The 23,258-nt window shown below is 49.4% G+C and overlaps 1 protein-coding gene across 1 annotated transcript; it reads left to right on the top strand.

Annotated features, from left to right (window-relative positions):
- Window positions 1-1,239: 1,239 nt before the first annotated feature.
- On the top strand, window positions 1,240-22,578 carry CPLX4 (complexin 4). Its single transcript, XM_025886874.2, has 3 exons — window positions 1,240-1,556; window positions 7,874-7,961; window positions 22,350-22,578. Exons 1-3 carry the CDS (start codon window positions 1,390-1,392, stop codon window positions 22,575-22,577), a joined length of 483 nt encoding a protein of 160 aa, XP_025742659.1. The 5' UTR covers window positions 1,240-1,389; the 3' UTR covers window position 22,578.
- Window positions 22,579-23,258: the final 680 nt, after the last annotated feature.

Genomic DNA, 23,258 nt, shown 5'->3' on the forward strand with positions numbered 1-23,258 from the left:
GTAGTTTTACCCCGTCAGCTAACGGGCTCTGTAACACCCCTCAGTGCAAGAGGAGAGGAGACCTAGTGGGTTAGAAATGGAAGTGTAGAGACAATGGTACGAATGCATTAAGTTCTAGGCAGTGCCTCTAAAAGTGAAAGTGCAGCCAGTATGAATGCGTGCTCTTGGTTGGAGCACTCGGCTCAGTTCCTATCTCATCCCGACCCTTTGCAGTCTTTCCCGTTGAGATCATTTTAGCAACATCTTTAAATAGGTTAGTAAAAGGGAATTATTAACCATTACCCAGTTCTGTACGATCTGAGGGGCCCACGCCTACAGACAAATTAACAAGCCCAGGTTACAAAGAGCCTACATCTCTTTCTCCGCCCCACCCCCTCTTGGAGTGCTTTAATTAGAAAGATGCTAACAGATTAAAGTCTTAGCCATACTCAATTCCTCCCTTGACCTGAAGAAAACCACGGCCACTGAAAATGTGCTGCGTGTTAGAAAACATTGTCAAAAGTTTGATCAGAGTACACCAGTGAGCATGAACAGAGCCCCCAGGAAGTGGACCCAGTGTAAGGGGGAAAATGTGACCCCGTTCCACGTGGGTGGTTTAGCTCATGTGCTTACCTTGTGGGTTTGAGCACTGAAAGTGTCTGGTGCTTCATTTTCCAAGCAGAGATGTAACATGTCAGTGCAGGAGAAGGCTGAGGTGATCTTCCAGATCTAAGTGAAGGGCTCACTGGCTCGCCCTTTAGACTTACCTCAGTTGAGGATTGATGTATGGGCCACGGGCGCCACGGAAGAAGTGCACAACTCCAGCATGCCAAAAGGCAAATCCTTGCATAGTCCTTAAGAGTTAAATGAGATAAAATGATGGATCAAAGGATTATTTTTGCTTAATGAAGCATTTGGGGTTTTGAGCTTCACTGGACTCCGTTTTCAACAGGATGTTGTGCTCAAGGGCTGGAATTTGGACATTCCATTACAGACATGTAGTCAGTCAGCTCTGATTAATTGAAACAGGACTCTTGATGAAGCCCTGCTGCGCTTATAATTTCAAATTTAGAAATGGGTGGGGAGAGGAGTAGACAATGTGAGGGATTTTTTGCCTCTGAAATTAGCTTAGTGTATTAATTCAGAAAGCAGTCGGTTGTGTCTGACTGTATGCCTTAGTAATCTGAACCATCTGCCTCCCTATATTAAGGAGTTCATCTCTTTAATCCAGCTTACATCCCGCAAACCACTCTTCTCTATCATCATGCCCTTGATTAGATGAGGCTGTGCAAAGTCCTTTGCTCTTAAGCGCGTTGCTGTCGTTGGGGAAATTTGGAGATTTTGTCTTTTTTTCTCTCTCTTCTTCACGTTTTGTCTGAGTTAGGTTTTATTTTTCTGGGGGCAGAAACCATGGCTTTCTTTATGAAAACTATGATAAGTAACCAGGTAAAGAATTTTGGATTCGGTGGCGGGTCTGAAGAAAAAAAAGAAGAAGGAGGAACATCGGATCCGGCAGCAGCTCAAGGGATGACTAGAGAGGAGTATGAGGAATATCAGAAGCAAATGATTGAGGAGAAGTGAGTACCCGCGGCTCCCTTTCCCTCTCAGAGCCAAAAGAAATGAATTCTGGCCATACCTGCTTCAGCTTCCTGACCTCTTTCGCTTTGCTGTTTAGATGCGTGTTCTTGTGCTGTGTGCTTCTGGCCTTAGGAACGTGGGTTCTGCCCCATGAACTGTCTCCTCGCCGCAGGAACGTGGGCGAACGTTCTGTTCGCTGTCTCCTCGCCGCAGCAGGTACCATGTCCTCCTGCGTGCAGGGATGACGGGGAGACACAGTGAACGAAGCTGTGTGTCGTTCTGAAAGCGGCTTAACACTTTTTCTGGTCTAGGTTCATTTCAGTTAACCTCGGTTGAAATGTTCAGATGAACAATGGTGAGCCCAACTCTACGGTCTTCCCCAAACTCACCCTCCTAGCACATAGAAAGCTTTCAAATTGAGGAATTCAGATCTTACACCTGGAAGAGGGCCTCAAAGCACACACCATGCAATCTTTTTTCTCTTACGTGTGCGAAAACCCTAGAAAGCACAACAAGAGGGTTAGGTCAGAGGACTCGGCTTCACAAAAACGGTGAACAAATTTGTGGGCTGTTTATTATGGAAATTTTAAAAGTACAGAAAAGTAGAACAGTATAATGAACACCCATGTAAACCTATGAATAAAGTCACAGTTAACATGTTGTATTTGCTTATAGATGATTAGTTGGGTGGATGGATGGATGGATAAATAGATAGATAGATGATAGATAGAGGCATTTTTAAGGTAAGTTGTAAAGTTAAAGACATGGTACTTCACCCCTAAATACTTCAATGTACCCCCAAGAAATAAGAACATTCTCCTGGCCACATAAGGACATTCTCCTGACTATGTAAAATAAAAACAAAACATCAGTAACATTTTAGTTGGGAATTATGGAATGTGAATATCACCCACAATTTTTCACTGCTGCAGACTGATCTTTAAGTATAATCTGTATGTAATTTTTTAGATTTTAAGGTAGAATAATTTAAGTCTTTTTTTTTAAGATTTTATTTATTTATTTGACAGAGAGAGAGAGACGGTGAGAACAGGAACCCAAGCAGGGGGAGTGTCAGAGGGAGAAGCAGGCTTCCCGCTGAGCAGGGAGCCCCATGTGGGGCTCGATCCCAGGACCCTGGGATCATGACCTGAGCCGAAGGCAGACGCTTAACGACTGAGCCACCCAGGCGCCCTAAGAGTCTTTTCATAACAGTGAAGAATTGAAGCCTCAATCTTGAGGTTAAGTGTTCATTCTTTTTTTTAAGTATTAATTAAAAGTATTTCTCGGGGCACTTGGATGGCTCATTTGGTAGAGCATGCGACTCTTGATCTCGGGGTTTTGAGTTCAAGCCCCACTTTGGGCATGGTGCCTACTTTAAAAAAAGAAGTATTTCTCATTTAATAAGAGTATTTTTTTTTTTTTGCCATCATGGCTCTTTTGCTAATGATCAATTACATAAGAGTGGCCTAAGTCCTATTGCTAAGATGATTATAAGTGAAAGGTTAATGACCTGGAGGAAACTAAGAAAGTACAAAGGCTTACATTTAATGGAAACTTTGTCTATTATATTTTCTCTGAAAGAAATTGTAGCTTATAAACTACCTAGAATGTATTACGCTTGGCTCTGCAGTCAATTAAAGTCAGTTTAAAAAATACATAGAACTGCACACATGATGTTGGTGCTAAAATAAAACTGCGTATAGGCTAGTTTCTCCTAGGGCTTGTAAACAAACAAAAAACAAGCACAATGAAGAAACAGAAGCAGAATGATAGCACCAAATGTTCTCAGCTCAAGTGAGTGAATAAAAAGAAACTGACCAGAAATTTACGTAATACATCTGATTGTGTAAAATATCATATAAGAGGCCCAAGCAATACATCTGGTCACAGATACAGCATCTGTTTGATTAACCAATGTCCTAATTTTCCCTAAGTTTATATCTGGATAGATCAAAGGCCAGAATGCCCAAATGGTGTGGTCAATCAGTGGATTGGGTTATTTGCCAACTACTTGGCTGTGTGTGTCTGTGTGTGTGTGTGTGTGTTACCAATTTATGTAGTCACCCGATTTAAGAAATAGTAGCAGGGCAATGGGGTCAGCCTGCTTCTGGCAAGAGGCATGACTTCCAGTTTGTTGCCTGAGTTTTCAATAGCTTCATCACCTAGAATGCACAACAGTCCGTTGATCTCTCCATTTTTCTCAATAATAGTAAAATGTCCCTTTACCTTAGTTATGGTACAATAATTGCTATCATACCATTTGTTACTTGAACTTTTTTTTAAAAGATTTTATTTATTTGTTCATGAGAGACAGAGAGAGAGAAAGAGGCGGAGGGAGAAGCAGGCTCCCCGCTGAGCAGGGAGCCTGATGCGTGACTCGATCCCAGGACCCTGGGATCCTGACCTGAGCCGAAGGCAGACGCCCAACCATCTGAGCCACCCAGGTGCCCCTGTTACTTGAACGGTGATATGCATCACAGAACTGAACATAAAAGCTACAATTATAAAGCATATAGAAAAATCTTTGCAACTTGAAAGTAGGCAAAGATTTCTTAAACATGACTCTGAAAGCAATGACTATAAAATTTTAAAATAATGTAGACTTTATCAAAGTTGGAAATTCTTGTACGTCAAAAGACACTATTAAGAGAATACTTACAGGGGCACCTGGGTGGCTCAGTCAGTTAAGCGTCTGCCTTCGGCTCAGATCATCCTGGGATCAAGTCTCGCACTGGGCTCCCTGCTCAGTGGGCAGCCTGCTTCTCCCTCTGCCTGCCATTTCCCCTGCTTATGCTCTCTCTCTCTCTCTCTCTCTGACAAATAAAAAAAAAGAGAGAATACTTATAGGCAGGTCACAGACTGAAAGAAAATATTTGCAAAATATGCCTGACAAAGGACTGGGATCTAGAATATATACAGAATGTCTACAACTCAATAATGAAAGCAAAAAGAAGAAAAAATGGCAAAAAGCTTTGAACAAGTACTTCATAAAGATACACAAATGGCCGGCCAATTAGTACATGAAAAAACCCATCTGATATTATTAGTCATCGTGGAAATGAAAGTTAAAATCACACTAAAGTACCACTACACACACCAGAATGGCTAAAATTAAAAAGACACAATACCAAATGTTGGCCAAAATGTGGAAAAACTTAAGAATTTTTTTCCATTTGATGAGACATGAGATGGTACAGCCACTTGGGAAAAAGTCAGGCTGTTTCTTATAAAACTAAACTCACTCAACCAAATTACCCTGCAACTCAGTGGTGCCATGCCTAGATATTTACTGCAGGGAACTGAACATGTATGTCCACAAAAAGACTGGGACAAAAGTATTCATAGCAGCTTCATTGACAGTGGCCCTGAATGGGAAATAGTCCAAGTCCATCCACAGGAGAATGAATAAACAAGCCTGACATATTCATACAGGACAACGCACTCAGTAATAATAAAAAGGAACAAACCACTGATAAATAACACCACCTGGATAAATCTCAAAAGTTTTTTCATGCTGAGTAAAAGAAGACTTATACAAAAGAATGTGTAGGTTATGGTTCCATTTACAGAAAGTTCTAGAACAGTCACAACCAATCTCTGGTGGATAAAGGACAGTGACTGGGAAGCAGGTGTTAACTGGACATGGAGATGAGAGAAATTTCTCAGGTGATAGTAACCTTTTTCATATCTTAATAGGAGTTTGGGTTACACACAGAAACGGAACCAATAGGAGAAACAGACATATGCATATGTGTATGTGTATATATGTGTACAGGAGACTGATTGTAAGGATTGGCTCACGTGATTATGGAGGCTGAGAAGCCCCACTCTCGGCTGTCTGCAAGCTGGAGGCCCAGGAAGGTTGCTGGTGTCTTTCTCAACTAGAAGGGCTGTCGGTGTAAGTCCTAGGTAAGGGCAGGAGAGAGACCTCATCTCCAGCAGACAGGCAGAGAGAACTCCCCCTTCCTCTCTGCCTTTGCTTTTCAGTCAAGCCCTCAATGGATTGGATGCTGCCCACCCACACCAGGAGGGCAAGCTGCTTTATTCAGCCCATTGATTCAAGGGCTAATCTCATTTGGAAACACCCTCCCAGACACACCCAGAAATCATGTTTAATCTGGGCACCCCGCGTCCCAGTCAAGTCACCACATAAAATTAACCAGCACAGTACATGGAAGCTCTGTGCATTGAATTGTACACAGATTTTACTTCAAAAGAAAAAAAAAGAACTGCAAACAAGTATGTCTCTGTAGCGAATGGCTTTCGTGTTGACGTGTTTGGGGGAAGGAGTACTGGTGTCTACAACTCTGAAATGCTTCAAAAGATAAGATGGATAAATGAATGCGTAGAGAGAAAAGTATGTGATAAAACATGTAGTAAGACGCTAATTGTAGAATCTAGACGGTGAGTACATGGGTTTCACTATAAAATTCTAATAACATTTCTGTATGTTTAAAAATTTTCGTAGTAAAATACTGGGGAGAAAAGATCTGCTTCTGCCTAAGCCCTGGGTCACTGATCTCTTAGGCAAGTCACTTACTCTGTTTCGCTCTCCAAATCCAGAAGATGGGCCAGTGCTATCTGGTGCCTATTTTGGCCCTGGCCTTGCGGGGGGAGGGGGGCTGGGCAGTGTGCTCAGGGAGGGCCTGTGCTCAGGGCCCCGTGGACAGTAGTTTAATCTGATCACTTCAGATCAGCCCCTCCTTCAGGCAGGCTTCTGTGTGGTGGTGAAGAAGATTTCAAACCGTGAAGTTAAGAAATAGAAACCAATTTAGCCACCTGAAAAATGAAAACGGAATTTATTTTAATGCAAATAATGCTTCATGCAACGATGTTTCACGAAACCCCTCAGCAGGAACCCCACCAGGCTGGACGCCTGGGAGTGGCTCAGTCGGTTAAGGGTCCGGCTCTTGATTTTGGTTCAGGTCCTGATCTCAGGGTCGTGAGATCTAGCCCTGTGTCGGGCTCCATTTGCTTGAGATTCTCTCTCTCTCTCCCTCTGCCCCTCTCCCCCACCGGCTCACAGTCTCTCTCCATAAATAAATAATTTGGGGCGCCTGGGTGGCTCAGTCATTACACGTCTGCCTTTAAGCTCAGATCATGATCCCAGGGTCCTGGGATCGAGCCCCGCATCGGGCTCCCTGCTCTGCGGGAAGCCTGCTTCCCTCTCCCACTCCCCTGCTTGTGTTCCTGCTCTCGCTGTGTCTCTCTCTCTGTCAAATAAATACATAAAATCTTTAATAAATAAATAAATAAATAATTTAAGTATTAACAAAGAAAAGAAACCCCACCAGGCCTCACAGGGGCCTAACCTAGGAACCAGAATAATGTGGCAAGCCAGCCGTGAGCTCCTTCTGGGCTTTTGCCATCTCTCCTGTCCCCAGTATGGCTGCTTTGTTTCGGCCTCTCAGCTGTCACCTCTCCTCGCCGTGCCACCCAGACCCTGTGGCCTGGGGAACATGGCAGCCCACGGCCTCCAGGGCCACCTTTCCCAGTGAATGTCTGTCTGTCTCGGTCCTGGTCCCAAACTCCCAGAGAAAAGATTTCATTTACCCAGCTGGGGCCGGTCCAATATAGCCAGAGGGCAGGGCCATGTGTGTAAATGGAAGCCCTCGTAATGCACCTCCCCCAAAGGTTGCCTGCTCCTGCCTCGGTCACTGTAAGCAAGGGAGTCCATTTCCACCCAGCCTAATCCTGAGTCCAATTAGGTCATCCCCAAAGCATTATGGGAATCTACCCTCCCCCGTTTGGGGATGCCTCCTTCCAAACGGAAGGGAACACTGTACCAAAATGGGGCCCAGAGGGGGTGACAATGAAGGGAAACAGCTTTCTCTACATCCCTAAATACCATGTGCCTCCAAAGGACCCCCCAGCCGTGGATGGTCTGACCCTGTTCTCACTTCACTAAGAATCATTCAGGAAACTTGTTAAAAACATAGCTTCCGCTCATCTGCCCCCAGGGATTCTGATGAGTCAGTCTGAGATCGCACCCAGGAAGCTGCGCTCTTACCCAGCACCCAGGGGATTCTGATGGTTGTGGCCCCAAGTTCTATTTAGAGCAACCCTGGGAGGTCAACTATACACTAGGAATAGCCACTCTGCCCCTCCCTGGGCTGCATCTTAAGGAGATTCCCAGAACCAAGCCGTCTCTGGGATTTAGGGGTCTGCCTTGAGTCATGACAGAACGACAGAAAGAGAGGCAGGTGTTTGGGGACATAGGAAGCTTTATCCCAGTGTCCAGCTCCTCTGTGCAGGGATTGGAATGCCCTCAGCTTTCTAAGTCCTTTGATCCTTTATTCTATTCTTTTACTTTTAGGATGGAAAGAGATGCTGCATTTACACAAAAAAAGGCAGAGAGGGCATGCCTCAGAGTTCATCTCAGAGAAAAGTACAGACTCCCGAAGGTGAGACGCTCTTAATACGATAAACATCCTATTTAATTTCTTAAATAATAGAAAATGGGGAATGTTTGATTATCAGCAAAGGGTCACACTTACGAATACACACCCCACATGCACACACGTACACACACGTATATTGTCTTAATCTTAATTGAGGCATTTGATGTAGTGAAAAGAACATTGAACTAGTTCATAAAAACTAGATTCCAAAGTCATTTAACCTCTATGAACTTGCATTTTCTCTCAACAAAATGGAGTTAATACCTCTAAGTGACAGTTTAATGTAAAGTTCTGTAAAGCCCATAGAACTTCTATGTGTAACTACACAGGGAGGAAATCATAGCTGGCATTTAGTATCACATGCCAGGCACTGTTCAAACAGCTTCGGACATAGCAACTCCTTGAAACCTTCCCAACAGCCCTCTCGGGTATTCTATCATCACCTCCGCTTGACGGTAGAGGAAGCAGAAGTGAGAGAAAGTAAGTCCCTCCTGCCAAAGGCCAGGAAGGGCAGAACCCAGGGTCTTAACTCCCCCCATACTCTGCCTGTATTTCAAAAGAGCAATCGGCTCCTTCTTTATGGAGACACTGTTGTGGCGTTGGCCATCCCCTGGCATCATCCGTCGATCCATCTCGGTGCTGGCGGAGAGACCGAACACCTGTAGGCTCTGGTCAGGCAGCTGGCTTACCGAGGGGAAAAGGAGGTGTTGACGTGTGACGGTGGGGCTCAGAAGCTCTCCTCCTGTGGGTGCCCTACGGACTTCAGAAGCTACCAGCACTAAACAAAGGGAGACAGCCCCACTGTCCCTGCAAGGCCAGTGCTGAAGTCACCAAAGAGTTCAATAGCTCCAACTTGTGGGAGACACTCCCCTCCCTAAGACACCCCAGGAACCAGGTTCTGCTCTCAGAGAGGAGAGGAAAACTCACAGCGAAGGTTAAACATTTTCACTGCGACCCACGAATTTTGAAAAGAAGGGCTTTGCTTTTTGCCTCCCTTATTCTCGTTTAATGCTTTTTCCCATTGGCCACTTGGGAACACGGTCCCTTCCACTCCCATCGTCTGGTGGATTCCCCAAAGCTGCCTGGGATGGGTCCAGCTGTCTTTAGGAGAACTGGGTTTCAATTCTGCTGCAGCCTCAGATGGCTCTTTAATATAGCTAAGCTTCAGTTTCCTCATCTGTAAAGCGGAGACAGTGACACCGGCGTCACCAAGTCTTTGTCCGAGGTACCATAATGTAAAGAACCTAGTACAGTGCCTGACTGGTGGAGCTCAGTAGATGACAATTCTTATTTTTCCCGTGGTTCTGTCTATGCCCGGAAGTCTTCTTTCTTCATAATAATAGCAAATAGCCAGGGGTCTCAAAGACCTGGAGTAAACACACCGATCTGTGTCAACAAGGCAACAACTCGAGGTCGAGAACATGAGCTTTTGATTATTTTCTTCGTAATGAGGGCCCCACGCCTTGCTCCTTTCCAGAACCTCAGGGGTGAACCCCTCAAGGCTCAGCAGCAGGGCTTTGATGGTCTTCAGAGGAAAAAGAACCCACATTTCAGAGTCAAGCTATCCTTTGGGACTAGAGCCTTTCCAACAGAAGCTATAAAAAGAGGAAAGAATTACAGCCACAAAATGTACACATTCAGATCCTCCCTGGAGATGATCAGGCCCAAGGGAGGGACAGGGACTATGTCTGCATAGGCTAAGGCTCCCTAAAGCCAGCCGGGGGTGCAGTGGAGGGAACGTGAAAAAGTCAACCAATTGTTAACAGTGGGGCCCAGTATCTCTCATTGCATGACTTCCCAGTGCTCATCAGCTCCTTTCCGCATAGCTGCTTCAAATGCCTAATGCATGTGAGACCTCACCTGAGTTTTTCTTGAACCCTGAAAAAGAACTTTGAGTTCATCTAACGACCTAATGCCACTGCCTCTTTTTAGACACGAGGAAACTGCAACCTGAAGGGTTAGGGAGCTTTGCAAAAACCCACAGGCACTGACTGGTAGAACCAGGATGGGAACGTAAGCTTCTCAACCACGAAAAAGAGGGACTTCTTCACAAAAGGATTTGAACGCTGCTCCCTCTGGCCCCGAGGTCTCTGCAATTTCTACTCAGTGTTCGAGGTGTCCCAAAAGTTTGAGTGCAGTTTTGAGCTCTTTGTGGCTTCAACCTGCAGGAAGACTTTGGGGACAACCTGTACGGCTGGGGATTTCAGTGACGTGGTGCAGAATCCTACCCTGAAACCCAGCAGGCACGTGGCTTCTCCCGTTCCGGGGTGGTCTGCCGGCTTCGCCCCAGCCATGGGAGCCGCTGCGAACTTCCCAAACACAAGCCAAGTAGACAGATGAGAATATCACTTGAAAGTGTTCTGCCCTTGATCCGTCGCTGCAGTTGGCTTTCGGGCAGAGGCCTCCCAGGCGTCCTTTTATATTATGACTGCATTTTGTTAAAAATGGATTGATTCTACACGGTGCTTCCAGGATCGGCCTGTGGTGTGAATAGTAAAAATACTAACAGATACAATTACCCGCTTTTCATACAGCACGTACAAATTGGGGAAACTCTAACCCAACTACACGATCCACAAAATGGTTATTAATAGAAAGTATATCATAAAAAAAAAAAAGACCAGCGGGCTCCCATTCCACTGTGTCCACTTCTCACCAGATGTGGCTAAGGGCCCAGCCACCCTGGAGCACCTTGCCCGTGAAGTCCAGCCCCACCCTTGGGCACCCCCTCTGCCTCCCGGGGCTGTTACAAGTGTCCTCCTCCCTCCCACCCGCCTCGTCTAGGCTCTGGGCACAGCGGGCCTTCAAAGCCCCCAGGCCCAGAAGGTTGCACTGGGGGACAGACGCATTTCCCAGGCCAAGAGCAGCCCCCACTCCTGCCCTGGCTTCTGTGTGCAGCCCGCGGGGCAGGGACAGGATCGGCTCCCTCGCGCCCCCTGCTGTCCCTAGACGCGCACGGCAGCCGCAGGGAAGTAATGGGCGCGCCGCGGTTCTCAGTTCTTCCGTGGGGCCTGGGGGTTGCAGCAGGGACGGTGATGCTGGGAACAGAAAGAAATGTATGGACGTGATTTTTTTTTTTTTTTGGAAGTCTATTCGTTTGCTGCTAAGGACCAGATTGTGCATTGTATTGTAAAGCAGCTGCCGTGCTGGCGAGCCGGGAAGGGCCTGGAGGGCCCTCCTAGGAGCGGCTGTCGCCAACAGGAGGTGGCCGCGCCCGCGAGGGCCGGGTGGGGACAGGCCGGGAGGGGAGCGTCTGAGCAGCAGGACCCTCCCATGCTGTGCCAGGACGGAGAGCTAGAAAGCAAACCGGGGTGAGCTGTCTCCTCAGCGGGCAGGATGGAGGGAGATTTTGAAACGCCAGTAATCGAGGACGAGGGGAAGGCATTGGAATATTCGGCCCCAAGAGGGGATGACTTTGGGGAAATGACCACTATGGGGACAGTCTTTCCCTGGGCCTTGAAAGCCATGCTTTGATTCTCGTACTGTACCAAGCCAGCTTATCTGGAGGGGCCCGTGCTGCTGGCTACACGGACCTGTATGTAACTCTTAGGGGTTTCTTTGATTATGCAGAAGAACTCCTCACAGTGGAATCCCTAGAAGGCCTTCCGAAAACCACAATGGGACTTGAATTTGTAGGTCTTCATCTCCTCGATGCTCCTTTTAAGGAGCAAGGAGGCCCTGGAAGGTCAGGCCATGCCCCGGAGCCTCGTTGTGATTGGGAAAGCTCAAGGCCATGGCCGTAAGTCCAGAGACCCCAGAGAAAGAAATGAGGGGCCAGCAGCCAGTGCTACACCCCTAGAGTGGGGGGGCAGTGCTGACAGAGGAACTGCGAGGCTGGAGATGGGGCAACAGATTCCCAAATCGTTACATATATCCTCTTCGTGGGGCTGGGCATCTTGATTACTTCAATTCTTTATAAGATTACTTATTTGATTATTGCCTTTGAAAATGGCCATCCTGGGGTGTATGTGTGCGTGTGTGTATGTGTGTGTATCATTCAACCATACAAAAAAGGAAATCTTGCCATTTGCAACAACATAGACCTTGAGGGTATCATCCTAAGTGAAATAAGTCAGACAAAGGAAGACAATACTGTATGATCTCACTTGTATGTGGAATCTTAACAAAGAAGAAGTAGTCAGACACAGAGAAGAGACTGGTGGTGGCCAGAGGTGGGGTGGGTGGGGAGCGTGAAAAGGGTGAAGGGGGCCAGAGGGGACAGACTTCCAGGTGTAAGATAAATAAGTCCTGAGGATATATGTAAGGCATGGCAACTATTAAAAAAGGTCATCAAAAGACATTGGTAGGACAAATCATATTGTCATTAACAATTAGCCTTAACCTCGGAATGGGCAGGGTCATCTGAGGAACATACCCACTGCCCCTCCTTCCAGCTGTCCAAGCTCTCCTCCTGGGGCAGGTGTGGGTTCCTGGGCTGCCCCGGTACTTTGGCTCCCCTTGTCTGAATGGTCTTTCTATTTTTATTAAACTTATTTTCTATAGACATAAAAAAGCACATCAGTGCATAATCATAAAACCCATTGAAATCAAGGGACTTGCCCAAGTTCACAAAGCTTACTGTGCCAACGGGTCCTTCAGCCTCCCGATTCTTCACACAGTACTTTTTATGCCCCACTGCCCCTACACCCTCTCTCAACTGTATCTCCATCCAGGATGGTAGACTCGAGAACGAACACAACTGTCTAACAAGAAAACAGTGCTGGGCAGAAAGCAAAGGGTCATCACCAGGCCCTTCCTTGGGCTCCTCATAACCACCTTTCCCTCCCCTCAAGGTTTGCAGACTTCTAAGCCCTCTGTTGTCTTATCAAGTGCCTATTGGGTAAGCAGCCGTACTAATAGTCTTAGCAGTCCACGGGGAGTTGGACACATTCACTGTGTCCTCCAGCTAACGAGGGATGACCCCCTGGTGCCTCATTCACAATTCCCCGGGGTCACCGGCAGCCACACAACCAGCAGGAGGCGGTTCTGGGCCCTTCCCCTTACCGAGGCCCAACGGAGAGCAGATTTGAGGAAAATGTCTTCCCGGGAGCTGTCAGGTCTAATGAGGATAACTATGTCACATTTTGGAATTAGAACTGTATTTTCTAAAGAAATTATTTGGCTGGTGTTCCCCGTGAAAGAGTTTCACTGATTGCTGACCGGGGGAAGGAAATTTGGACTCGGGGAAAGGAGCAATTTGGGCCCAGCCCTCTAGGGAACAGTAAAAGCCTCCTCCCCCGGCTCATCCTTCACTGTTTATGACAACACTATTTATTATACCCGTGTCTTTGGATGACCCCTTTTAATTGCAGTAATCTCATAAGGAGTCCAATAAGGGTGGCGATCAAATGCAATAATCCGAAGGATCTGGGAAACTGTGTGCATGTCCACGCGGTGTGGATTTCCTCTGGCTTTGGGGTCGCAGGTACCCGGAGGACTCAAGGCACCTAAGGGAATGCATGATGCTCGTGTTAGGATTGGGTCTGGCTCCACTGATCAGCCCCTGCCCTGTGTCTTCCCCGTTCCCTCTCCGTGTCTCTCCTTTATAAAGAAGGTCAAATGTCTCCCCACGAGAACAAGCAGATAGAACTTTTGGAGTAGACGTGCCTTTCTAGGTACCTTTCCAAAGTGACCGGCTCCCATTACTGCCCCACTGACGCCTACGTCCTTCAGATGCTGGGTAGTCCTGCTCAACGCCATGACTGTCATGACCTCACCTCCTCCGGAAGCCCTCTCTCTCTCCTCCGCTTCTGGGTCTCATTTGCCCGGAACTGTTCCTCCTGTGTCTCCTCCACGGGTTACCGTCCCCCTGTGTGCTGCCCCCAGATTTTGGGATATCGCAGGCCTGCTCTTTTTCCCACTGAATCTGCACACTCTCCCCTCGGGGGAGAGGGGAGGGAGGGCATCGTGCTGTCACTCTCAGGGGCCACACGCGGGTGGATGACTCTCAGACCTACACCCGCAGCCCCCGGAATCTCCCTATGGTTCCTGCTGCATCTGCCTCCTCTCGGGCACCTCATAGCTCTTCTCCAGAACAGACTGGCTCGTTTTCCCCCAAACCTGCTCCTCCTGCAGGCCCCATTTCCAGGGATGCCCACCCCCACCCCAGCCTGTCCCCACCCCGCCAAGGCTGGCAGCCGGGAGCCACCCTTGACTCTTCCCTCCTCCTCCAGCCTCACACCCAGTAAATCATCAAGTCACCCTCATGTCACCTCCCACATAATTCTCAACTCATCCCCAAGTGCAGGGCTCATTTTACCACAACAGCTCATCAGCGGCTTTTCCACTTGAGCCTTGCTCCCCTCAGAACTGCAGAGTGAGGGGCGCCTGGGTGGCTCGGTCGGTTCGGCGACTGCCTTCGGCTCGGGTCGTGGTCCCGGAGTCCCGGGATCGAGTCCCGCGTCGGGCTCCCTGCTCGGCGGGGAGTGCGCTTCTCCCTCTGAGCCTCCTCCCTCTCGTGCTCTCTCTCAAATAAATAAATAAAATCTTAAAAAAAAAAAAAAGAATTGCAGAGTGAGGTTTCCAAAATGCAAACCTGATCCTGTGTGTCCGCTGTTTAAAAACCAGACCAAACCAAACCAAACGAAAAGGCTCATCATAACTTGCGAGAATAAAGCCATGATGCGGCTCCTATTTTTCCAGTCTCAGCTCTTGCTACTCCCTGCTTGGACTGGACCTTCCTCCTGCTCTGCTCCCCACATTCCGCTCTCCGGGGCCCCTTTTCTTCCCGGAAGAATTTGGTCTAGTGCCACTTCTTACAGAACCTTCTGTGGCCCTCTTCTTCCCACCGCCCTTCATGCTCCCACGATCCCGGCGTGCATGTCTCCTGTTATCTGACCACCGTGAATATTCTGGCCTGCTGGATCTGCGCTCTGTAACAAAGGGGCTAAGTTGTTCATCTCTGTCTTCGGTGACTTGCACAGGGCCTGACATGTAGAAAGTGTGCACGCATGTGTGTCCACACACACACAAAATGGTTGCTGAATGTGGGATGTTACTGGGAAGAGAAAAACAAACAAACAAACAACAACAACAACACCCAAAGAGCAAAGTATCGAAAACAGCAGAAAGAATTTATCTGCTGGGAGAGTTATGTTAAAATAAATTTTCAGAGAGAGACCAAGTCTGCATTAGACATTATAACCGTGTACGCAAAGCCCGAAGGTGACTTTATAGTATAACTAAAATGTCGTATTTCTTCAAATAGAGGAAGTAATACGTTTTAAGTCAAGCCACAAGGTTCTTTCTAAAAACAAATGTGCCCCTCTCCCTCGCCAATTCAAAATGTATATGTAAGTCAAGCCAAATTAATAAGAGAAAACAGTTCCACAATGAACCCTAATCCTATTACCGGAATTGTCAATCTAGGTTAGTCATTGAAAAATGATGTTGTGCCCCCTGCCGAGCTATATGATTTAGTTACACCTGGTGTTCGTCTGCTGTATTAGAGGCATCATTCATGTTGAATAAAGAGGAAGATAGAAGAAAATCTACCAGCGGGGTTGCCTTTAAATGTGTCACATTGAAAGCTCCCTTAGAACAGAATTTAAAATTTGCCTCTTGAAAAAAGATCTGATTCTGTGGACGTTTCTTTGCCGGCCTCCTTCAGATGCGGAGCTCTTGGGCCGCCCAGCAGGGTCCCAGACCCTGAAACCTCCTGCTCTGGGGCAGCTGTTTCTGGTGGCAGAGCTGGAGGCCATCGGGGGCCCGTCAAGGGCCTTCCCTTCCTTCTCCTCCCCATCCTGTCCCGGTTCAGTTTGCTCCTTCTGCCCCCACCCCTGAAAGAGCCATGCCCTGGATGTCCTGAGGGGAGCCGGGGAAGGGGAGAGAGAGCCCCGGGACGCCGGGACGCGGGGGCCGTGGTCCTCAGCCACGCGGGCAATCTCACCGAGTCCTCACGACCACCAGGCAAGGTGGGTCGATATTATTTCTCCTTCACACAGACAAGGACACAGGCTGGGAGGGGGAGAGGGAAAGGGGCTTCCCAAGGTCACGCCGCCTGTAAATGGCAAGGCCGGATAAGACCCCAAGCCGATCGGACCCCACTGGCCACATTTTCCTGCCAGCCCCAGCGGCGGTGCGGGCTGCTCACCCCCAAACAAGCTGAATGACAGTTACACGAGTCTCAGGACCTCGGCTTCCTCCTCTGGAAAACGAGAGGCTTGGATAGTGACCTCCACGGGCTTCTCAAGCCCCTCTGCCATGGCTTTGCGAAGGAAAGAAGGTGGGAGATGTATACAGCTGGTATCTAGAGACCCTCACTCCTCCTGGGTCCTGTATGTGCGCACACTCTCAACCGGAGAAGTCACAGCCACACCCTCTGTCCAAGGAGCTGACGGGGGGAGAACGGTGCGGTGGAGCAGATATTGCAGGTAGCAAGCCCCAGACAAGGGCTTCCGCACTGCTCAGCTCCAGAATCACTTGGAAAGCTTTTAAAAAATTCTATTGCCTGGGCCCCTGCCACAGACCATCGGAGTCTGCCTCGCTCCTGCTCTGGCCTCAATTCCCCTTTACCTTTGGCAAAGCAGGCCATGCTCACTTTTACCTGCTGTGGGGGGGTGTGTAGACTGGCTGTGTTCTTTTTTTTTTTTTTTTTAAGATTTTATTTATTTGACAGATAGAGACATAGTGAGAGAGAGAGAGCACAAGCAGGGGGAGTGGGAGAGGGAGAAGCAGGCCTCCCGCTTGCGCAGGGAGCCCGACGCGGGGCTCGATCCCAGGACCCTGGGATCATGACCTGAGCCGAAGGCAGACGCTTAACGACTGAGCCACCCAGGCGCCCTGACTGGCTGTGTTCTTTTATCTCTCCCCCTCCACGTCTCATAGGTTCCTGCGGGACAGGAACCAGGGGTGGCTGTCCCCCTCCCTAGAAGCCAAGGCAGCCCCCTAGTCATACCGAGGACGGTGAGAGGTGGTTTGTCCTCTCAAATAGGGAAACATCTGATGTTAGATCAATGTGTCAGAGTCAAAGAAATCCAGTAATCTAGCTGTTTGGTATCATGTAGACCAAAACTAAATAAACAAACCAAACCCCAAATAAAATCTGCCTAGAATCCAGCAAGCTGGTATTTGCAGCACACCAAGTTTGATGGACTCGGACCCTAAGAAGTGGTGAATGCTGAGCTTTTTGACAAAATAGCCGTCTGAGATATGATCGTTTTACAACCTCTCTCGAGGTGGGTACAAGATAAAGGCCAGTTTGTCAAAATCTAGGGCTCAGACCGTGGGAATCCAGGGTCATGCTTACCCTTCAGTGAAAGGTCAGAAATCAGTCACAAGGAATAACCAGAGCAGGGTGCGGGGCTATTTAAATAATGGGGCATTCAGCACTGGCAATGAAGATTATAAATCTAGTTAAAAACCAAGAGATTAAAACTGATTCTGGTCAGCCGGCATAAAAATAATTAGCTCTTAACTGCATTAAACAATATCCCAAATTGATAAGATTTCTAGAAACGAGAAGACCTCTGAGGCTGAGCCTCTAGGAATAAAGGGCAGCTGTCGGGGCCCCTAGCTGTATGCGGGCTCACCTCCTCCCTCACTCATTCTCGCCTCCCTTCATTCACACCCCCTCCCCAGGGCTAAGCCTCCCTGCCTCCCTGGAGCTGAGTCAGGTTGTCTGTAACCGCCCTGGAATCTGGGGGGGTTGCTGAGGCACACTGCCGTCCTTGATGTGTGGACCGTGTCCAAACCCTGGTCTCCCCCACCTGACTTGTCAGTGGGCAGCAGAAAGTGTGCTCGAGACGTTCGCTGTGTGGATTGCAGACAAGGCCCCGCGGGCAGGGAGGTTGGGGAGGCCAGGGGACGAGGCTGCGCACGGGCCACCGTCTACACTTCATTGATTCCTCTTCGTGGCTTGCTCTGTCCTGGATCTTTCTCTCAAGGGCCAATACTCTCCCACGCTCTGTGTCACTGTCTGTGTCGTCTTCATCGCAGGGACCCTTTCAGCAGGGATGGTGACCGCGAGCTGCCCGTTTTTTCTCAAAAATATGAATAACCGCAGCCACGCTTGTCCAGGGCTTAGAAGCTTACAAGACCATCTGACAGCATGTCTCCTTCCATCTGCTTGGGAATCCTCCCACTGGGCATCGGCAGTGTAAGGTGACTTGCCAAACAAAGGGCATGCAGAGGGTGAATGACAAAGCTGGGACTCGAACCCGGGTCTCTGACTGTCCCACGCCGCCTCCGCGGTGGGAACGGTCCGAGTCAGCCGCAGAAGGCTGCAAAAAGCCCAGACCCCTTTTTACAAACAGGACCCTCGCCCTTGACCTGTCCTGGGTCTGGGGCCAGCTCACATGCTTAGGACCCAGTGCTAATGAGGCTAGGGCCCAGGTTTGGTCCCGAAGGGCTTCATTTCATCCTCTAGCTGCTCACTGGCCCTGTCTGGTTGTCCTGCCCTTAGTCGTAAGGTACACACAGCACAGGTTGCAGCCCAGGGAAAAGGGTTCTCACCTGAAGCAATGGTGCTGCTGATGGATGGTCAGTAGTGTTGTCCTTCTAGAAGGAGGGTGACTGTAGGACTCTGGCCATAGCCAATGATGACACTGAATACTGCCTTTAGACTGGACAACTGGAGCCACTTGCCTTGGGCCCCATGCTTTAGAGGGCTCCCCTCTGTCCTGGGCCTCATTCCCTCACATGGGGGTGAAAAGTCTACAGGGCCAAAGGGACAGCCCTGCCCAGAGCCTACGACCCTCTTTTAGACCACACTCCGGCTTCCCAGGGCCCCAAATTCCCTGCCTAAATGTATTCTGAGACTGCTTAGGCCTCTGCACCGGGCCGGTGCCCCTGGGAGTTCAGTGAGTCCTGCTAAGCCTCAGGAGGCAGGCAGGAGGTCTGTATACATAAGGTTCCCAGGGAGGGACAGACGGGGCGGGGGGGGGGGCTGGTCATGAACCTGGGCCGTCCTCTGGGTCCCACAAACATGCACGTGGGATGACAAAATGGCAAGAGAGGCCTGGTAGATGTCTCCCAGAATTGAGGACCTAGTGCCGAAAGGGAAATGAACAGGCCCAGCCTGCCAGGAACGTGATTCTGGAGTGAAAGCGGGGGCCGTTTCTAGGCCAGAGGTGAAGGTACACAGAGAGCAAGGTCTCTGATCAGGCTGACCACCATGTGCAGGAGTCACGATTATCCAGCGCAAATCCCCAGCCCACCACTGAGGGTTATTCTACTTCTGAGCAGCCACCGGGGGTTGACTGCTTAATGTACTCCAAATAATGCAGGTGTCATCTAATTAATCCTTTACAACTCTAAGGCTAATAATAGAATCCCAATTTCTAGGTAAGGAAATAAAGCTCAGAGAGGTTGTGTAAGGTGTCCAAGGTCACACAGCATGTAAGTGGTGGTGGTGGTGGCAACCTTCGCACTCAGGCAATGATTCTCAAACCGACACTGGGCCTCCCAGGGCGCTGGCCCAACGGCAGTGGCAAGTAAGTCAGTAGCTACGACAATAGAGCTCTTTACAGCAAAGCAGACCTGCACATTTAAGGATTGTGAAGGCTGTTGTAGTCTCTGATGACAGGCTCATAGAATCATTCAATGAACATTTACTGTCTGTGTCTGCATGCCAGACACTCTGCTGGGTTCGGAGCCTTGCAGATGAGTCAGCTACAGTCCTGTCTTCAAGGAAAGGGGAGCCGGGGTTCTTAAACTGTAGTGTGCACCAGAATCACCAGGAGGGCTCACTAAGTCCAAGATTGCTGGGCCTACCCTCCCAGCTTCTGAGTCAGCAGGTCGGGGTGAGGTCTGAGGATGCGCATTTCCAACAAGGCCCCAGGAGACGCTGATGCTGCTGGCCTGGGGGACCCCACTGGGGGACCCCACTTTGAGACACACTTTGGTAAAAGTGCCAATCAAGAGCCCCTCGGTGAGTTGTAAGGCAAAGTGGAACCCCACCGCTCTCCCTTCCCCAGGCAAGTGGAATGAGGAGAAAGTAAACTTGAAACCCCTCCTTGAAGGAGGAACCCGTTCCAAAGCTTCCCCAGAGGCAGCACGCTGACCCGCGGGATGAAGGGGAGGCAGGGGAGCATCGCCCTCGTGAGCAGCCCAACTCTCTGAGCTCCAGCTGGCTGGTCCAGCGCCCCTCCAGGCTACCCCTTCTGGTTCTTGACTCCGGTGACATCCACAGAGATCTTTTTTCCAACCAGAGGGGCGGGGAGGGAGGGCCAGAATTCCCAGGAATGCCTTTTCTTTTCTTTTTTTTAAATATGTATTTTTTAAAGATTTTATTTATTTATCGGAGAGAGAGAGAGAGAGACAGAGGCCGGCAGAGGGAGAAGCAGGCTCCTTGCTGAGCGAGAAGCCCAATGTGGGACTTGATCCCAGGACCCTGGGATCGTGACCGGAGCCGAAGGCAGACGCTTAACGGACTGAGCCACCCAGGCATCCCTCAGGAATGCCTTTTCAAATCATTATTTATTTCGGGGTGCGTAAGAGAGGGGAGATGTCCTGCATCGACAGGAACTGAGAATTGCCAGGCTGACAACCTGCCTTTCCTCTCCTCCCTGCAAAATTGCCCAGAGGATGATCAGCAAGAAAGGCAACCTCTAGGGTAGGTAAATAAAAAATAGAGAGGTGGAGGGTTGGCTGGGAGCCCCTGCGGATTAACTAACTAATTAATCCCCACAAGAGTTTGACGAGGAACTAATTAATCCATTAAGCGCTTTGAGGGGCCAAGGCCTGGCCAAGTGCAGGGAGAGGCTTCTCTCCCTCGGGAGGCTGCGGTGGAGAGTGGCCCTTCCCAGGGGCCTTCCGGGACGGCGTGTGTGAGGATCGCACCCCCCAAAAGGGGTACGTCTCCCCCCGCATGGGAATCCTGCCACTACATGTCCCTGCAGCCAGGCTTGCTGTCCTTCTGCCCAGAGAACCAACCAAAAGAAGGAACTCTGGGGGGAGCCATGCGGCCCTAGAGCTGGAGAAGGCCCGGGAGATCCACTTTACAGATGGAGCATAGTGTCCGCCTTACTCTGACGCGCTCTTTGGACCCAGAGACAACCGATGTTTGTCTATAGCCATTTCTACTCAGCACCCAGGCAAGGGGAATTAATATTTTCCTGTAGGTGTTGACTTTAACTCCACCTGGGCACTCAGCAGGTGTCAAGATCTTTCTAAAATCAAATCAATGCAGGTCTGATCAAGACTAAGTGATCACTTTAACTCCACGTGAGTTTTCACACACTTTGGTCGCAGCACATCGAGGTGGGTGATCCCCAAAGCCTGCTGAGGTCTTTCTGACCCTATGTTTTTCTGACATTCTGTAATCTTCTGGGCCCCTGGAGCGCTGTTTGCCTCCTGTTAGAACCTGATCTCAGAAATCATCTGATGCAGCCACCTGGGAATATAAACTACCCTTACCTTTCCCAGAGAAAGCTTTTTTTAGAAAGGGAGTGGGGAAGGAGGAACAGAGGAAGAGGGAGAGAGAGGATCTTAAGCTGGGTGTGGGGCTCAATCTTCACAACCCTGAGATCATCAGGTCATGACCTGAGCCAAAATCAAGAGTCGGACACTTAAGGGACTGAGCCACCCCAGGCGCCCATCCCAGAGAAACTTCTTTAGATTCTTCTCTCTTGGCCCCGTGGCCAAAGGGATAAGGGAATGTCTAAGACCAGGCAGCATGCACTACGAAACTCTGGAACACTCTTGGGATCACAAAGTGAAATATGTAAGGGGCAGACTGTGGTGGGAGGAGCGCAGAAGGATGCTGGGTAGCAGCCATGCCCCCGACGAGTCACGTAATAAACAAGCGCCAGTGCGGACTTGCTTCCAGGTGCGGAGCATGCGAGGTTGAACTGGACACGATTCTGCGCCCTGCAAGGGGCCCCTGTCTAGTAGAAGGGAGGGAGGGGGCAAAGGTCAAGCAGAAGTTGCCATGGTGACTGAGCACGGTTGGTCCCCCTGTGAGCCCAGACCGCACCCTCCAGGGTGGGATCAGCGGGGGCCACTGAGTCACAGCTTGGGGCCAGTAGATGGCAAAGCTTGCAAATCTGCCCTGAGGTGGAGTCTACAGTGTGATTCTCAAGCTTTGCTGGCAGGCCGGATGGGGACGGATTCTTTTTTTTTTAAAACCCATAGTGCTGAGCTCCGCCCAGGAGTTTCTGATTCAGTTGGTCTGGGGTGGGGCCCAAGGATTTGTCTTTCTACCATGTTCCTAGATGTCTAATGCTGCTGGGCCCAGGGACCACACTTTGAGAACCACCTTTGTAGAAAGTTCTAATCGGCCCGAGGTGCAGTGAAAGAGAGGCATGTCAACCAGGACCTCCAGGCTCTGCACAGAGAGACAGCCGAGCGCGCCATCCATGTCATTCATCTCCGACGGAGGATTTTGCTATCTGTTTGGTGGTTTGGTTGTTTGAGAGTGGTTTATGTCTTCTGCATTTGTGTTTTGCACAGAGTGAAATGGACGAGAACCAAATCCAGATGGCTGGAGATGATGTGGACTTGCCCGAAGATCTCCGGAAAATGGTAGATGAAGATCAAGAAGAGGAAGAAGACAAGGATTCGATTCTTGGGCACTTACAGAATCTCCAGAACATGGACTTGGATACCATAAAAGAAAAAGCCCAGGCCACCTTCACGGAAATGAAGCAGACGGCAGAGCAGAAATGTTCTGTGATGTGAGGGGCCAGGCGGGCTGGAGGAGGGAACGGCGTCAAGATGGAGGTGACCACTCTCCGAGGAGCATCCCCAGCAGCGTATACTTAAACATAATGAACACAGAAGATCCATGATCAGAAAGCGCTCCACAACGTAGACGACAGCTTGATGTTCTAACTGTTCCTGCTAGAGCGCTTAGCTAGCACCTTGCGGTAGGAAACATACTTTCCTTTTAGTTACAAATGTGGCTCAGTGTGAAATTTCATCTGTGAGTGATAGGGAACAGTTCCTGCTTGAAGATCTTCAGGACAGCCTGGAAGAAACGAAAGCAAATGGCATTTCCTCTCCGACTTCCTTTCTTTAAAGAGCAAGGTCTCACCCTCTCCAACCGTTAGCATGACTCCAGGTCCCTTGGAAAAAGATGTGGGAAGTCAGGGAGCCCACTGGGAACCCAGGCTGCCGCTCAAGGGCAAGCAAAGATCACACCGACTCTCACTCCCAGGCACCTTGACACGGCTGGTCCTCGAGGCCCCATCAAGTTCAGCACTTGGACAGTTCGAGGCCAAGGGGCGGTGGCGGGGATATGATGAGAAATGAAGACGGAGAATGGACTTCCCCAGCCCTTGGCATCATTCCAGAGGCCATGTGAAGAATGGATTGAGGGGTGACAGTAGAGGTGGGGCAACTAGGAAGGCTATGGCTCTC

This window comes from Callorhinus ursinus, unplaced genomic scaffold (assembly GCF_003265705.2).
Source record: "Callorhinus ursinus isolate GAN/ISIS: 27379988/994484 unplaced genomic scaffold, GSC_fseal_2.0 scaffold11, whole genome shotgun sequence".
Taxonomy (NCBI): domain Eukaryota; kingdom Metazoa; phylum Chordata; class Mammalia; order Carnivora; family Otariidae; genus Callorhinus; species Callorhinus ursinus.

Excerpts from the sequence above, each read along its gene's own strand:
- CPLX4 (XM_025886874.2), top strand. The coding sequence starts at position 1,390 with ATGGCTTTCTTTATGAAAACTATGATAAGTAACCAGGTAAAGAATTTT. Across the intron at positions 1,557-7,873 it reads AAGCAAATGATTGAGGAGAA|GATGGAAAGAGATGCTGCAT; the intron begins GTGAGTACCCGC and ends TTTTACTTTTAG. Across the intron at positions 7,962-22,349 it reads AAAAGTACAGACTCCCGAAG|AGTGAAATGGACGAGAACCA; the intron begins GTGAGACGCTCT and ends TGTTTTGCACAG.